Genomic DNA, 14,099 nt, shown 5'->3' with positions numbered 1-14,099 from the left:
CAACAACATTACTGGGGAGTTGGTTCCAGACCCTCAGAATTCTCTGTGTAAAAAAGTGCCTCCTATTTTCTGTTCTGAATGCCCCTTTATCTAATCTCCATTTATGACCCCTGGTCCTTTTTTCTTTTTTCAAGTCAAAGAAGTCCCCCGGGTTGACATTGTCTATACCTTTTAGGATTTTGAATGTTTGAATCAGATCGCCGCGTAGTCTTCTTTGTTCAAGACTGAATAGATTCAATTCTTTTAGCCTGTCTGCATACGACATGCCTTTTAAAAGATCATTCTGGTCGCTCTTCTTTGCACTCTTTCTAGATCAGCAATATCCTTTTTGTAACGAGGTGACCAGAACTGAACACAATATTCTAGCTGAGGTCTTACTAATGCATTGTAAAGTTTTAACATTACTTCCCTTGATTTAAATTCAGCACTTCTCACAATATATCCGAGCATCTTGTTAGCCTTTTTTATAGCTTCCCCACATTGTCTAGATGAAGACATTTCTGAGTCAACATAAACTCCTAGGTCTTTTTCATAGATTCCTTCTTCAATTTCAGTATCTCCCATATGATATTTATAATGCACATTTTTATTGCCTGCGTATAAATAAAAAAAAATTAAAAATTAAAAAAAACACCATGTTTTAGAGAACATATAATACCGTTAAAAAAAATTCAAGATCATTATTTTCTTTTACTTTCATTTTATTTGTGCATTTCTCCTGTGCACCCCCTATGACCCTTAGAAGTGCCCCTGGTTGAAAACCCCTGCTGTAGATCACACATGAGAATCAGCGGTTGACAGGCATTTAGATTCAAGTATTCACCGAAAGAGAGAGGTGGAAATCCAGAGCAGTACTGCGACTGCTTTACTTGCACAGAAATAAAAACCGGTGACTTCCATGTTCCAAAAGTCCACTGAAAACTGTGAAGCACGGAACACATTCAGTTTTGACCTGACAGAGGCGTTTGTTTGCACAAATATCCCTCTTGAAATATTGGACCACCAAAGGTTACGTCCAACTCCCCAGTAATGTTGTTGAAGCCGACACCCTGGGATCCTTCAAGAAGCTGCTTGATGAGATTCTGGGATCAATAAGCTACTAACAACCAAACGAGCAAGATGGGCTGAATGGCCTCCTCTCGTTTGTAAACTTTCTTATGTAAATTCTTCATAGTGTAGCACATGGTGGAGCGATTCCTTCATCAGCCCAGATGAGACGTGAATACTTAGCTAAAGTTGCCGAGTATCACAAGCAGGAGATTATGCTTTTCAGTGGTCACACTGACGAGTCGACTGATACACAAGATCAGTATGGGTTACACATATTTGTTTTGCAAGACCTAAATGGTGAACATGCATCTCACGTACTAGAACTGAAAGCTGCCCTTGCAGATCCACTTTACCTACAGGCTGTTAATTACAACACCGTTTCACAAGCTATTGTAAAGTGCTTGAGTAACTTTGATGTTGATTTTGATGTCAGTGCATTTATCTCTATATTTGATGTTTAAAAAAAAATAATAATCTGTACAAATAATTTATAAAATAGTTCCGTACACATTCCGTGAAATACGATACTTTACCCGTGACGCTGCTGTGAATTTGAAAGAAAATTTCTGTGATTTTTCCGTGACTGAGAATCGTTTTGCTGAAGCAGTTTTTAAACGTCGCTCTATTACTAAGTTAAGTGTTTTTGGATCGCTTTTTTGAAAACATTTTCTTGTTTATTTTCCCAGCATCCTCTGCGCCGACGCTGTCCGGAGTCAGCGCGAGTGCCCCGTTGGCAGGGGGCGTGTCTGGAGGAGGGGGCGTGGCCGGGGGCGTGCCCGGAGACCCAGAGCAGGCGTGGCCTCAGAGCAGTGGAGAGGAAGATCTGCAGCTTCAACTAGCACTGGCCATGAGCAAAGAGGAGGCAGAACAGGTAATGAGAGGAGAGGAGAGCTGGGTGCTGGATTTGAATTATCTCTATGTGGTCGTTGTTTTAAACATTGTTTTACATGCTGCACTCAGGAGACCAGCGATCGTTTATTTATTTATGTATGTATGTATTATTTTATAAATGTGTTTTCTCCTCTCCTTTCGTCTCTCCCCTCTCTCCTCTTGTCTCTCCACTCTCCTCACGCTCTCTCTCTCCTCTCACTCTCTCTCCTCTCCGCCTTTCACTCCCTACTCCCTCTCTTCTCGCCTCTCTCCTCTCCTCTCACTGCCTCTCTCCTCTCTCTCCTCCTCTCACTCCCTCTCTCCTCTCCTCCTCTCACTCCCTCTCTCCTCTCCTCCTCTCACTCCCTCTCTCCTCTCCTCCTCCTCTCACTCTCTCACGCTCTCTCTCTCCCTAGTTGTCGGCTCCGCCCCCTCGGACGGACGATGAGCTGCAGTTGCGAGTGGCTCTCAGTTTGAGTCGCGAGGAGCATGACAAGGTCAGGGGTCAGGGGTCACGGAGGGAGGGAGGGGGGATGCAGGGAGAGGGGGAGGAGGAGAGAGAAAAAGAATGGAAACTGTCGATGCAAACAGAGACTCCACTGAAACACTGTTTCAGTGCTGGCTCAATCGAAGGGAGGAGGGTGCGGTCAATGCCATTCCCAGCCGCCCTATGTGAAAGACTACAACTCCCAGCATCCTTCGCTGGTGCTGCCGCTGAGCAGGCATGATGGGAGTTGTAGGTTGTTTTTTTTTTCTGATTGTGCCTCTGAATGGTTCAAACCCTGTACAGGTTGCTAGTTGCTGCTTCTGAAAAGACTCCTGATAGGATTTGTTTCTGAAGTGAGGAGATTTTTATACAGAGAAAGTGTGTCTGGCAGCTAGGATTCTCCACACTGGAACGATTGAAGAGAAAAACCAGTGAAGAGGACAGGAGGGATTTCATACAGAGACTCGCAGGAGCACAGAAACACAGCTTTTCTGTTGGGAGTCTTTTCAGAACAGCAGTCAATGAGAGAGACACGCTCTTGGGTATTAATTGGGAGTGCTGGGTGATATTCGGGCACGGTGGAGATGGTTTGCAGACAAACTGGGAACTCTGGTTTTGTTCTCAGCTCTGTATTGGTAGATGGAAGGGTTCAAAGGTGATGGGTTACCCCCCATCTCTCTCTCTCTCTCTCTCTCTCTCTCTCTCTCTCTCTCTCTCTCTCTCTCTCTCTGTCGTTTTTCTCTCTCTAATTAATTAAACAAATGAGCACTAACAGTTCAACCAATCAGAAGCCTCTCCTCATATTTCCATGCTCCAAAATGAACCAATCAGAATCGAGTATCGACCAGCGCTGAGCAACATGTGGGCGTTGGGTGTAATCACCCCACGTTCTCTCTGTCCCTCTATCTCTCTCCTTGCCTCTGTCCCCCTCTCTCTGTCCCTCCCTAACCCTCTATCCCCCCTGTCCCTTCCTAGCCATCTCTCCCTCTCTCTATCCCCCTCTTTCTCAAATCCCTCTCTCCCTCTCTCCCCTAACCCTCTCTTCCTCTATCTATCCCTCTCTCTCTCCCAACCCTTTCTCCTTCTTTATCCCCGTCTTTCTCTGTCCCTTTCTAACCCTCTCTCTTTCTCTATCCCATCTTTCTCTACCCCCTCTCTTTCTCTATCCCATCTTTCTCTACCCCCTCTCTTTCTCTATCCCATCTTTCTCTACCCCCTCTCTTTCTCTATCCCATCTTTCTCTATCCCATCTTTCTCAACCCCCTCTCTTTCTCTTTATTCTCTTTTTTGTACATTTTCTGGATTGATTTATTACTCATTATTTGTTTAAAACGCTTTTGTTCTGAAAACACGTTACTGAAAACAAAGGCTGTGGTCTTAATGTGCGTCTCTCTCCAATCTCCTCTCCCCTCTCTCTCCTCCTTCCTCCCACCTCTCTCCTCCCTCCTCCCACCTCTCTCCTCCCTCCTCCCACCTCTCTCCTCTCTCCTCCCTTCTCCCCTCTCTCCTCCCTCCTCCCACCTCTCCCCTCTCCTCTCTCCTCCCTCTCTCTCCTATCTCTTCACTCCCTCCTCCCTCTCTCCCCTCTCCCCTCTCACCTCCCTCTCCTATCTCTTCTCTTCCTACTCCCTCCTCCCTCTCTCCTCCCTCCTTTCTCCTCTCCCCTCCCTCTTCCCTCTCTCCACTCTCCCCTCTATCCTCCCTCCTCCCTCGCTCCACTCTTCCCTCTCTCCACTTTCTTTGCTCTTTCCTGTCTTTCTCAGGAGGAGCGTTTGAGACGAGGTGATGATCTTCGTCTGCAGATGGCCTTGGAGGAGAGCAAGAGAGAGAAAGCCAAGCCTGAGGAGGTGAGGGGGGAGGGGAGAGGATAGCAGAGAGGGGAGAGGGGAGAGAAAGCCAAACCTGAGGAGGTGAGAGGGGAGGGGAGAGGATAGCAGAGAGGGGAAGAGAGGAGAGAGAAAGCCAAACCTGAGGAGGGGAGAGGGGAGGGGAGAGGATAGCAGAGAGGGGAGAGGAGAGAGAAAGCCAAACCTGAGGAGGTGAGAGGGGAGGGGAGAGGATAGCAGAGAGGGGAGAGGAGAGAGAAAGCCAAACCTGAGGAGGTGAGAGGGGAGGGGAGAGGATAGCAGAGAGGGGAGAGGAGAGAGAAAGCCAAACCTGAGGAGGGGAGAGAGAGAGAGATGTAGGGGGAACCCCTGCTCTCACACTGACCCCTGCTTCCTGTCTGTTACCCACAGTCCTCTCTGATGGACCTGGCCAATGTTTTCCCCGCCTCTGCAACCTCTGTGAGCCCAGCTGACCCCTGGGGGGGCGGAGCCACTCAGAGCCAGGCCAGCACGGACCCCTGGGGCTCCGGAGGGGTCGCGATCTCTGCTGCTGACCCTTGGGGGTCGGGGGGTCAGCCGGTCCCAGCCAGCCACGCCCCCGCGACCTCCACTGACCCTTGGGGCGAGAGCGGGGGGGCTGTCAGCAAGGGGGACCCCTGGAGCTCCACAGCCGGTAAGAGAAATTGTTTGTGTGTCTGTGTATTTGTATGAGTGTCTCACTGCTGCATGTCTCACAGCTGCGTTATTGACGTGTGGATTTCTGTTTCTTCCTTTTCTGCAGTGACCCCTCCTCCTCCCAGCTTGGACCCCTGGGGTACCCCCGCGAGCCCCCCCCAGAGAGACCCCTGGAGCTCAGAGACGCCCCCCAGTTCCGATCCTTGGGGGGGTAGAGAGGGGCTGCAGCACAGCAACGGGACTGCAGGTGAGAGGGGGCTCCGGTACAGAGCTGTATTCTGTGATTCTCTCTCTCTCAGTACAGAGCTGTATTCTGTGATTCTCTCTCTCAGTACAGAGCTGTATTCTGTGATTCTCTCTCTCTCAGTACAGAGCTGTATTCTGTGATTCTCTCTCTCTCAGTACAGAGCTGTATTCTGTGATTCTCTCTCTCAGTACAGAGCTGTATTCTGTGATTCTGTCTCTCAGTACAGAGCTGTATTCTGTGATTCTCTCTCTCAGTACAGAGCTGTATTCTGTGATTCTCTCTCAGTACAGAGCTGTATTCTGTGATTCTCTCTCTCTCAGTACAGAGCTGTATTCTGTGATTCTCTTTCTCTCAGTACAGAGCTGTATTCTGTGATTCTCTCTCTCAGTACAGAGCTGTATTCTGTGATTCTCTCTCTCTCAGTACAGAGCTGTATTCTGTGATTCTCTCTCTCAGTACAGAGCTGTATTCTATGATTCTCTCTCAGTACAGAGCTGTATTCTGTGATTCTCTCTCTCAGTACAGAGCTGTATTCTGTGATTCTGTCTCTCAGTACAGAGCTGTATTCTGTGATTCTCTCTTTCTTAGTACAGAGCTGTATTCTATGATTCTCTCTCAGTACAGAGCTGTATTCTGTGATTCTGTCTCTCAGTACAGAGCTGTATTCTGTGATTCTGTCTCTCAGTACAGAGCTGTGTTCTATGATTCTCTCTCACAGAGCTGTATTCTGTGATTCTCTCTCTCTCAGTACAGAGCTGTATTCTGTGATTCTCTCTCAGTACAGAGCTGTGTTCTATGATTCTCTCTCAGTACAGAGCTGTATTCTGTGATTCTCTTTGCAGACTCTGACCTGGGTGAGGCTCCGCCCCCTCTCTCCCTTTCTCCGGACTCGTTCGATTTCTCCTCCATCGGCTCCTCTCTCCCTCCCTCGGTCCCTGCCCGGAAAACTCCGGAGTCCTTCCTGGGTCCCAACGCCTCGCTGGTGGATCTTGACTCGCTCGTCTCCCAGAAACCCAAAACCAGTGTGACCAGTGCTCCCAGTGCAGTCTCCGCTCCGGCCTCCAACCCATTCCTCAACACTGGTACGATGTGTGTTAGTGTGTGTGTGTGTCCTGTGTGTGTAAGTGTGTCTGTGTGAATGTGTCTGTGTGGAAGTGTCTGTGAATGAGTGTGTGTGTGTCTGAATGTACTGTGTATGTTGTAGTGTGTACAGTGTGTGTAAGTGTGTCTGTGTTGTAGTGTGTACTGTGTGTTTGTCTCTGTGACTAATATTTCTTTCACTCTCTCCTCTCTCTCTCTCTCTTTCTTAGGTGTCTCTACCAGCACCACCCCCCTTCCTTCCTCCCGAGGGGTCTCCCCCAACCCCTTCTCCTCCTCGCCCCCTCCCCCCTCCTCATCCTCTCTCAACCTGAGCCAGTTATCCCAGTTCAACCAGCAGCAGCAGCAACAGCTCCGCACCAGTCCCTTGCCTCCCCCCCTCTCCATGGGAATGGTTCAGCCTGGGGCCCCCCCTCTCTCCATGGGAATGGTTCAGCCCGGGGTTCCCCCTCTCTCTATGGGAATGGTTCAGCCTGGGTTCCCCTATCCCACTGTCTCACCCCTAGGGGGTCCCGGGGGCCCCATTCTGATCGGGGCCCCTCATATGATGATGGGAATGCCAGTGGGCCTGCCCCCTCCCAGTATGACCAGTCTGCCCAGTAACAACCAGACCAGCACAGGAGGAGGAGCCAGCAGCACCAACCCATTCCTGCTGTGAGAGGGAGAGGGACTCATGTTTAAAATCATTCTCCTGCAATGTAACGTTCGGTCTCTATTTAGGGTTCTGAACCCAGGTTATTGTCTTTACACTCGATTGCACTGAATTCAGAAACACAAGAAATTCAGCGACTAGCGTTTCCACTGCAAGTCTTTCTCAGTGTCGTCAGTGGAAACGTTAGTCATTGAATTCACACTGAAGACACTCAGAAAGCCTTGTAGTGAAAACGTTAGTCATTGAATTGATTAGTTACGTTTGTTTCAGTGTTGTATAAATTCAGTTCGATCGAGTGTTTAATAGTTCTAGATGGAATAAGAGTCTGGATGATTCAATATAGTGTGCAGTGTGCTGAATGAAATGCAACACAGGAGATAACGGGGTGTGTGTGTCTGTCCCTCCGTGTGTGTGTGTGTGTGTGTCTGTCTGTCTGTCTCCCTGTGTGTGTGTCTGTCTGTCTCCCTGTGTGTGTGTGTGTCTGTGTGTGTGTGTGTGTGTCTGTCTGTCTCCCTGTGTGTGTGTGTGTGTGTGTCTGTCTGTCTGTCTGTCTCCCTGTGTGTGTGTGTGTCTGTGTGTGTGTGTGTCTGTTTGCCTGTGTATCAGTGTGTGTGCGCGTCTCCCTCCCTGTGTGTGTGTGTGTGTGTGTCTGTCTGTCTGTCTGTCTCCCTCCCTGTGTGTGTGTGTCTGTTTGCCTGTGTATCAGTGTGTGTGTGCGCGTCTCCCTCCCTGTGTGTGTGTGTGTGTGTGTCTGTCTGTCTGTAAGTGTGTGTGTGTCTGTCTGTCTGTCAGTGTGTCTGTCTGCCTGTGTGTGTGTGTATGTGTCTGTCTGTCAGTGTGTCTGTCTGCCTGTCAACAGACTGTTTGAGAAACTCCTCCACACTGTACATAACAAATCAGAGCATTACTGTCCCCCCTCCCCCCTCCTCTCTCTCTCTCTCTCTAGTTTCAGTAAGCTCTGAGTTGCCTCCTCATCTCCCTGCCTGCTGTGCTGCCAAACTCTCTAATACAACCTTTTCAAAACGCATTCGGTCTCCCCATCGCATTTTACTCAATTCCAGTTGTGAGCAGACGCCTCTACAGCCTGTCAGACAGGTGTGCCACTGGCTGTTAAAGTGTACGAGGGCGATTTTAAAATGATCATTCAAACCACAACGAGCATGCGAGAAACGTGTTCACTGAAGTGTTACCCCACATTCTCAACTCTCCTGTCATCCCAGTGTTGGTCCATCTGGGAATTGCTCCCAGAAGAAGTGTGTCTATTTTTATTTGTATTCTGGGGGGGGGGAGGGGTCTTGATTACCCACAACCCCCTGCTCTCCCTGTATGTCTTTCTGTGTGTCGTGATCGTTGCTGTTTTCTGAATCTTTGTGCAAAAAAAAATGAATTTAAAATAAAAGGAATATATAGCTGAGAAAATAAACTGTAAATATGAGCTCAATTAAACAAATAATATTGATACTAGAAAGGGGAGAGGAGAACGGGGTTTGCCAAAACTGATCAAATTAAAACAAGAAAAGAAAAAAAAAATCACACTGTTTCTTTTAACTTCGTTTAAAATACTGTTTGGGTGAAAACAAGAAAATTAATGAGAGAGTGGCGCCATCTGCTGGACATCTCCACGCATTGCACATAAATTATTGCTTTTATTTTTTTTATTATTTTGAATGGTTTCTTGTTGCTGTAGTTGTTTTTTTTTTTTTTTTGGCAAACTGTTTTCTCCAGGATGGAAGTATTGGGTTATTAAGAGACACTATGAAATGTTTTTAAACGTCTAAAATGAAAACAAACAAAAAGGATTATTAAATCAATAAAAATAATAATAATAATCAAATTGGTGTTGAGATGGAAAGTCTTTTGTTTTTATTTAGCAGACGCCTTTATCCAAGGCGACTTACAGAGACTAGGGTGTGTGAACTATGCATCAGCTGCAGAGTCACTTACAACTACGTCTCACCCGAAAGACGGAGCACAAGGAGGTTAAGCGACTTGCTCAGGGTCACACAATGAGTCAGTGGCTGAGGTGGGATTTGAACCGGGGACCTCCTGGTTACAAGCCCTTTTCTTTAACCACTGGACCACACAGCCTCCTATTATAACAGAGTGTGTGTGTCCTTTAATGTTGTTGAAGCTGACACCCTGGGATCCTTCAATAAGCTGCTTGATGAGATTCTGGGATCAATAAGCTACTAACAACCAAACGAGCAAGATGGGCTGAATGGCCTCCTCTTGTTTGTAAACTTTCTTATGTTCTTATATAAAGACAGAAACTCAATCCTGAATGCAGGGGAGGGGCTTAATACTGAATACAACCCCCCCCCCCCCCCCCCCAAACCCACCCCCAGAGACACACCGACACACAAACACACTGAGACACTGACACACACATACAAACTGAGGCACACAGAGACGAGCAGGTCCTAATAAAGTGGCCTAAAAAACAATTAAAGTGACATTTTAAACGAGACTCTCTTAAAAGAACACGTACATGTGTAACACATGCTAGATAATCTTGAAATTAGTAAGAGCCAACGCCATCTAGTGGTCTGACACTTTGGATCAAGTCTCCTTTAGAGTTGCTGGCAATACTCTAGCTGTGCACTAGACGGCGCTATCACTTATATAAAGATGATCTAGCCGGTGTTACACAGGCCGCTAGATCTGAAGAGCACAGTCAAAGCAACACAGGCTGAGCAACAAATAACAAAACACAGTGTTTGAGTTTGAGTGCAATGATACAAAGAGCTCGGAATGACTGGCAACAGCAGGGAAAGGGGTGGGAGGGGGGTCACAACTTATTACTGCTGAATTTCTTTCATCCACAAGGGGCAGCAGAGTGTTACAGGTTACTGCTGTATTCAGGTCTATATGATGTATCTAACAGGTCGCATTGATAATATCACTACTATACTATTGACAATTAATATTGTGCATCTATTCCATTATTATTGTTATTATTGTTATTGTTATAATTATTATTATTAGTTTATTTGGCAGACCCCTTTATCCAAGGCGACTTGCAGGGGTTACAGGGCAGTACAGGGTTACAATACTACTAGAATACAATATGAACTAGGATGCAGCAAGTTAGGATTACAATCAGTTATATCTACAATGACATGATAGCAGTGCAAGGATAGCGCATCAGCTGAGGATCCAGTAACGTGGTGCTGAGGGCAGGCGAGTCACGGGCAGCGTTGACTGATGTAACTTGTGCTCAGTTTAGGTCGCTGGCTACACGGTGTTGCTGTATAATATACATTCGTGTGGAAACCGAAGATTAAAAACCAGCATCTTTCAGAGTCTTGGGAAACATCGTCCTCAAAGCCAGGATGATCCGGGGAAAACAGGGACGGGCGGCAATTCAAACATAGAACTACACTACCCGGGTCTGTCAAACACATTGAAACACATTCTAGGTGATGCTAAACATTTGGTCACAGCTGTGCACGTCACAATTAATGATTTAGATTCTGGTATAGTAAGCAAACTTGTTAAATTTGCAGACGACACAAAAATAGGAGGAGTGGCAAACACTGTTGCAGCAGCAAAGGTCATTCAAAATGATCTAGACAGCATTCAGAACTGGGCAGACACATGGCAAATGACATTTAATAGAGAAAAGTGTAAAATACTGCAAGCAGGCAATAAAAATGTGCATTATAAATGGGAGATACTGAAATTGAAGAAGGAATCTATGAAAAAGACCTAGGAGTTTATGTTGAATGTCTTTATCTAGACAATGTGGGGAAGCTATAAAAAAGGCCAACAAGATGCTCGGATATATTGTGAGAAGTGTTGAATTTAAATCAAGGGAAGTAATGTTAAAACTTTACAATGCATTAGTAAGACCTCACCTAGAATATTGTGTTCAGTTCTGGTCACCTCGTTACAAAAAGGATATTGCTGCTCTAGAAAGAGTGCAAAGAAGAGCAACCAGAATTATCCCGGGTTTAAAAGGCATGTCATATGCAGACAGGCTAAAAGAATTGAATCTATTCAGTCTTGAACAAAGAAGACTAAGCGGTGATCTGATTCAAACATTCAAAATCCTAAAAGGTATAGACAATGTTGACCCAGGGGACTTTTTCGACCTGAAAAAAGAAACAAGGACCAGGGGTCACAAATGGAGATTAGATAAAGGGGCATTCAGAACAGAAAATAGGAGGCACTTTTTTACACAGAGGATTGTGAGGGTCTGGAACCAACTCCTCAGTAATGTTTTTGAAGCTGACACCCTGGGATCCTTCAAGAAGCTGCTTGATGAGATTCTGGGATCAATAAGCTACTAACAACCAAACGAGCAAGATGGGCTGAATGGCCTCCTCTCGTTTGTAAACTTTCTTATGTTCTTCTTATGTTCATTGTTCAAGAATGCGCACTTTGAGATGCGACTACGGCAGCTAAAGAATTGACTGCGTGGCCAGAAATAATAAAGCAACACTGACCTCTAGTGGTACGAAACCGCAACTGCAGCATCATACTCAACGACTGCGTCTTCTGTCTTTCTTTTTTTTAAAACAGCAAGTGTAAATCAGTGTGCGAAGCAGCTGTTACAGTGTGCGAAGTGCAGCTTCAAGAGACTAGTCTCCAGGAATGCCACCTTTTGTTTCAGTTTCGCCTAAACGGATAAAAGAAGGAAATAGTTCGATCAACAGGAATTGCTTAAGTGGGGTCCGTCCGTCAACACGCCCCCCCCGGGAACGAATTACCAACTTCCTGTGAGTGAGTGAGGGAGTGAGGGAGAGGGGGAGAGGGGAGAGAGAGAAGACGGAGAGAGTGTAACTTGACTGGTTTTGTCAAATATACAGATTCAGTTGTAATTTTGTACTTTAAAATCATCAGTCTACTAGAAGTTCAGTTTAAGATTACTAGACTTGCGTGTGTCTGTCTTTAATGAAACTAAACTCTTTTCAGAATGTAGTAAACTAACACAGACCCCAAGAAGAGGCTGTGTGGTCCAGTGGTTAAAGAAAAGGGGCTTGTAACCAGGAGGTCCCCGGTTCAAATCCCACCTCAGCCATTGACTCACTGCGTGACCCTGAGCAAGTCACTTAACCTCCTTGTGCTCCGTCTTTCGGGTAAGACGTAATTGTAAGTGACTCTGCAGCTGATGCATAGTTCACACACTCTAGCCTCTGTAAGTCGCCTTGGATAAAGGCGTCTGCTAAATAAACAAATAATAATAATAAAGAAGAAGGGATTATATTGTAGCGTCAAACTGAACAGGATTGTGGGGCTCTGTCTGTCTGTCTGTCTGCAGCTTTAATGAAACTAAACTCTTTTCAGAATGTAGTAAACTAACACAGACCCCAAGAAGAAGGGATTATATTGTAGCGTCAAACTGAACAGGATTGTGGGGCTCTGTCTGTCTGTCTGTCTGTCTGCAGCTTTAATGAAACTAAACTCTTTTCAGAATGTAGTAAATTAACACAGACACCAAGAAGAAGGGATTATATTGTAGCGTCAAACTGAACAGGATTGTGGGGCAGACAGTTAGAATCACACTGTAACTGCAGTTTGAGATCACTAGACTATAGCTCTGGCCAAAAGTGTTGCATCATCATCCTCTATATAGAATGAACTAATTGAGCTTCATAAAGTGGAATAAAATCTGCTGAATAATGTGACCTTGTTTAGATATTGAATTACACACCGCTTTGAAGTTAACGAAAAACGTGACATTTGGAAATCTAACATGAAATACTGTACTACTATTATGGCTTTCGGTAGTTTTTTGATTACATGATGTTAAATAAAACATCTAAATTATGTTCATAGAGTTTGTTTGTTTTTTTTAAATTATGTTTCAATCCTAAAATTCTAGGTGCTGTTACTCTTTTAGCCAGAGCTGTAGATACATAAATAAACATAATTTCAGGTTTAAAAGGTATTTTAATCTGTAAAATGATCATTTTTCTATGTCAGCATGTGGTTGTATTAGAATTGTTATAGTATCACTACAGGTAGAGAGATAGATACAGACGTGCTCAAATTTGTTGGTACCCCTCCACAAAAAACGAAGAATGCACAATTTTCTCTGAAATAACTTGAAACTGACAAAAGTAATTGGCATCCACCATTGTTTATTCCATATTTAATAGAAAGCAGACTTTGCTTTTGATTTTTTATTCAACATAATATTGTAAATAATAAAACAAATGAAAATGGCATGGACAAAAATGATGGGACCGCTAACCTAATATTTTGTTGCACAACCTTTAGAGGTAATCACTGCAATCAAACATTTTCTGTAGCTCTCAATGAGACTTCTGCACCTGTTAACAGGTAGTTTGGCCCACTCTTCCTGAGCAAAGTGCTCCAGCTGTCTCAGGTTTGATGGGTGCCTTCTCCAGACTGCAAGTTTCAGCTCTTTCCATAGATGTTCGATAGGATTCAGATCAGGACTCATAGAAGGCCACTTCAGAATAGTCCAATGTTTTGTTCTTATCCATTCTTGGGTGCTTTTAGCTGTGTGTTTTGGGTCATTATCCTGTTGGAGGACCCATGACCTGCGACTGAGACAGAGCTTTCTAACACTGGGCAGTACGTTTCGTTCCAGAATGCCATGATAGTCTTGAGATTTCATTGTGCCCTGCACAGATTCAAGGCACCCTGTGCCAGGCGCAGCAAAGCAGCCCCAAAACATAACCGAGCCTCCTCCATGTTTCACTGTAGGTACAGTGTTCTTTTCTTTGAAAGCTTCATTTTTTCGTCTGTGAACATAGAGCTGATGTGACTTGCCAAAAAGCTCCAGTTTTGACTCATCTGTCCAAAGGACATTCTCCCAGAAGGATTGTGGCTTGTCAGTATGCATTTTAGCAAATTCCAGTCGGACTTTTTTTATGTTTTTCTGTCAAAAGTGGATTCCTCCTGGGTCTTCTTCCATGGAGCCCACTTTCGCTCAAAAAGCGACAGATGGTGCGATCAGAAACTGACGTACCTTTACCTTGGAGTTCAGCTTGTATCTCTTTGGCAGTTATCCTTGGTTCTTTTTCTACCATTCGCACTATCCTTCTGTTCAATCTGGGGTCGATTTTCCTCTTGCGGCCGCGCCCAGGGAGGTTGGCTACAGTTCCATGGACCTTAAACTTCTTAATAATATTTGCAACTATTGTCACAGGAACATCAAGCTGCTTGGAGATGGTCTTGTAGCCTTTACCTTTACCATGCTTATCTATTATTTTCTTTCTG

At 45.3% G+C, this 14,099-nt stretch overlaps 1 protein-coding gene across 2 annotated transcripts in view; it reads left to right on the top strand.

Annotated features, from left to right (window-relative positions):
* The window catches only part of LOC117966786 (epsin-1-like), a 39,940-nt gene extending 31,201 nt beyond the window's left edge, over positions 1 to 8,739 (top strand). The window contains exons 5-11 of one of the 2 annotated variants that reach the window (XM_059018324.1): positions 1,737 to 1,921; positions 2,337 to 2,417; positions 4,171 to 4,254; positions 4,645 to 4,906; positions 5,015 to 5,155; positions 5,998 to 6,237; positions 6,466 to 8,739. In XM_059018324.1, coding sequence (XP_058874307.1) covers positions 1,737 to 1,921; positions 2,337 to 2,417; positions 4,171 to 4,254; positions 4,645 to 4,906; positions 5,015 to 5,155; positions 5,998 to 6,237; positions 6,466 to 6,911 — 1,439 coding nt within the window. In that variant the 3' untranslated portion in view covers positions 6,912 to 8,739. The remainder of the gene's footprint in view (positions 1 to 1,736; positions 1,922 to 2,336; positions 2,418 to 4,170; positions 4,255 to 4,644; positions 4,907 to 5,014; positions 5,156 to 5,997; positions 6,238 to 6,465) is intronic. The other variant, XM_059018325.1, reaches the window with a different exon arrangement.
* The last annotated feature ends 5,360 nt before the right edge of the window (positions 8,740 to 14,099 follow it).

This window comes from Acipenser ruthenus, chromosome 59 (assembly GCF_902713425.1).
Source record: "Acipenser ruthenus chromosome 59, fAciRut3.2 maternal haplotype, whole genome shotgun sequence".
Classification (NCBI taxonomy): domain Eukaryota; kingdom Metazoa; phylum Chordata; class Actinopteri; order Acipenseriformes; family Acipenseridae; genus Acipenser; species Acipenser ruthenus.
The sequence above is the reverse complement of the archived record's forward strand: the minus strand, read 5'-3'. Positions and strand labels throughout refer to the sequence as shown.